Source organism: Ictidomys tridecemlineatus, chromosome X (assembly GCF_052094955.1).
Source record: "Ictidomys tridecemlineatus isolate mIctTri1 chromosome X, mIctTri1.hap1, whole genome shotgun sequence".
In the NCBI taxonomy this organism is placed as follows: Eukaryota; Metazoa; Chordata; class Mammalia; order Rodentia; family Sciuridae; genus Ictidomys; species Ictidomys tridecemlineatus.
Genome location: NC_135493.1, coordinates 81,566,909 through 81,568,549, shown reverse-complemented (window position 1 = coordinate 81,568,549; position 1,641 = coordinate 81,566,909). Strand labels below are relative to the sequence as shown.

General features: G+C 48.3%; 1 protein-coding gene across 1 annotated transcript; it reads left to right on the top strand.

Annotated features, from left to right (window-relative positions):
- The first annotated feature begins 412 nt into the window (after window positions 1-412).
- LOC144371586 (protein FAM156A/FAM156B-like) lies at window positions 413-817 on the top strand. The gene has a single exon (XM_078033946.1). It carries the CDS (start codon window positions 413-415, stop codon window positions 815-817), a length of 405 nt encoding a protein of 134 aa, XP_077890072.1.
- The last annotated feature ends 824 nt before the right edge of the window (window positions 818-1,641 follow it).

Sequence of the window (1,641 nt, the reverse complement as noted above, 5' to 3'; positions counted from 1 at the left end):
ATAGGATTGCCTCCTGTTACATTTCATGGAAGTGACGGAGGGAATACGGCTTTAAAAAAAGAGTCTAGGAAGGGGCTTTGTGTGGAGGGGTGCCCCAAAGACATGGGTGTTCACTCAGTGTGACATGGTGAACTATGCACTCCACTGAAGGAGTGGGATCCTGAGTCTCCTGTGGCATGTGTAATCCAGTAGTGAGCACGTTGGCTTCGAGCCAATGTTCCAAGTGTGCAGGCTACACTGTTTCCTTATGTTGGTGCCCGCGACTGGAAATGACTGAACAGATACCTTGCAATATAGACTTCAGTGGCTAAAATCATCAGGGGCTCTTTCTGGAAGGTGTGCGAGTGTGTTAGTGGGTGTTACAGGAGTGCTGAGCTTTGTGTTTGTAATATATGCCTTTTTCTTTGAGAGGATGGAAGAGGAGCAGCAATGGGGAAGTCCAAGATTACCTCAGAAGAAAACAAAGTTAGTGGAACGCAGGAGACAGCAATACGTCAAACCCAGAGCACCTTATCAGGTGGAGAGGAAAGCAAAATCCACATCTTCACATGATACAGATCAGAAGAGGTTCAAATGCGAATGTCCCTACTGCCAGAAGTGTATGGGGAACACTTCTGGGATGTCCACAGGAAAGAAAGCAACCTCTTGTTCTTCCCCCTGGGATAAGCTAACGCAAGACCTCAACAACCTGACCCTCAACCCTGGTACCACCCAGCCCCCTCTTGTCGAAGGAAGGTTACAGGAAAGGGAGGAGAAGAGCCAAAAGCAGGTGCGGTGGAAAAGCAAAAGGAAGTTTCAGAAGCTCCTCCAAGAATAGACAGAATATCTCTGAGACTGTCACCCTCAGGGGAAGGCAGAACAGAACAGATGAGACCAGGAGTGTCAACATCACCAACTCCTAGGAACCTTTTGGACACATGGTCAGGAGGAGTAACAGCATGCAGCCCGATGACCAACAATCCCAGCAGCCAGCGATTCAATCCAGCTCCAGAAGTGTAGCAGCCTTTCCCCCAGCGGTTTTAACATGCCCCCTGAGGCATGCTGGGAGCAGTTGCTCCTTGGCAAGAGCAACCAGACAGCAATGTTTCTACACCGTCCTTAGCATTGCTCCCACGGTGTCAGCTGCCACTTGCCCTCCTTGGGTTTCAGTGGTTTCTCCCCACTTTTCCTGGCTGCTAATATGGTACACAGCATCTATGTGGTGTCTCTGACTTGTTTTCAAAATGCGTTCTTTCCATTTTAGCTATGAGAGCCCAGTGGGATCGTAAAGTCTGATAGAATGTGACTCTGTGTGTGAGTGTGTGTGTGTGTGTGTGTGTGTGTGTGTGTGTGCGTGCGCGTGTGCATGTAGTTTGTAGTTTGAAATCATCATAGATGCAGAGGAAGTTGCAAATGTAGTACACTCTTCACCTCGTTTCCCCCAAGAAAGTTGCATCTGACATCACTATGGAATGACGTTAGAACCAGGACATTGATACTGGTGCCTCGGGACTGTCAATCATGATAAGTGTACATTTGCGTAGCCGCCACTACAATCAAGTTTCAAAACGGTCTTATCACCACAAAGATCTTTCTTGTGCTACTCCTTTGTAGTCACACCTACCACCTACCTGGCCCATCACAATCCCTAAGCGCAGGCAA

What these genes read in the sequence shown, in the direction of transcription:
- LOC144371586 (XM_078033946.1), top strand. Translation starts at nt 413, where the DNA reads ATGGAAGAGGAGCAGCAATGGGGAAGTCCAAGATTACCTCAGAAGAAA.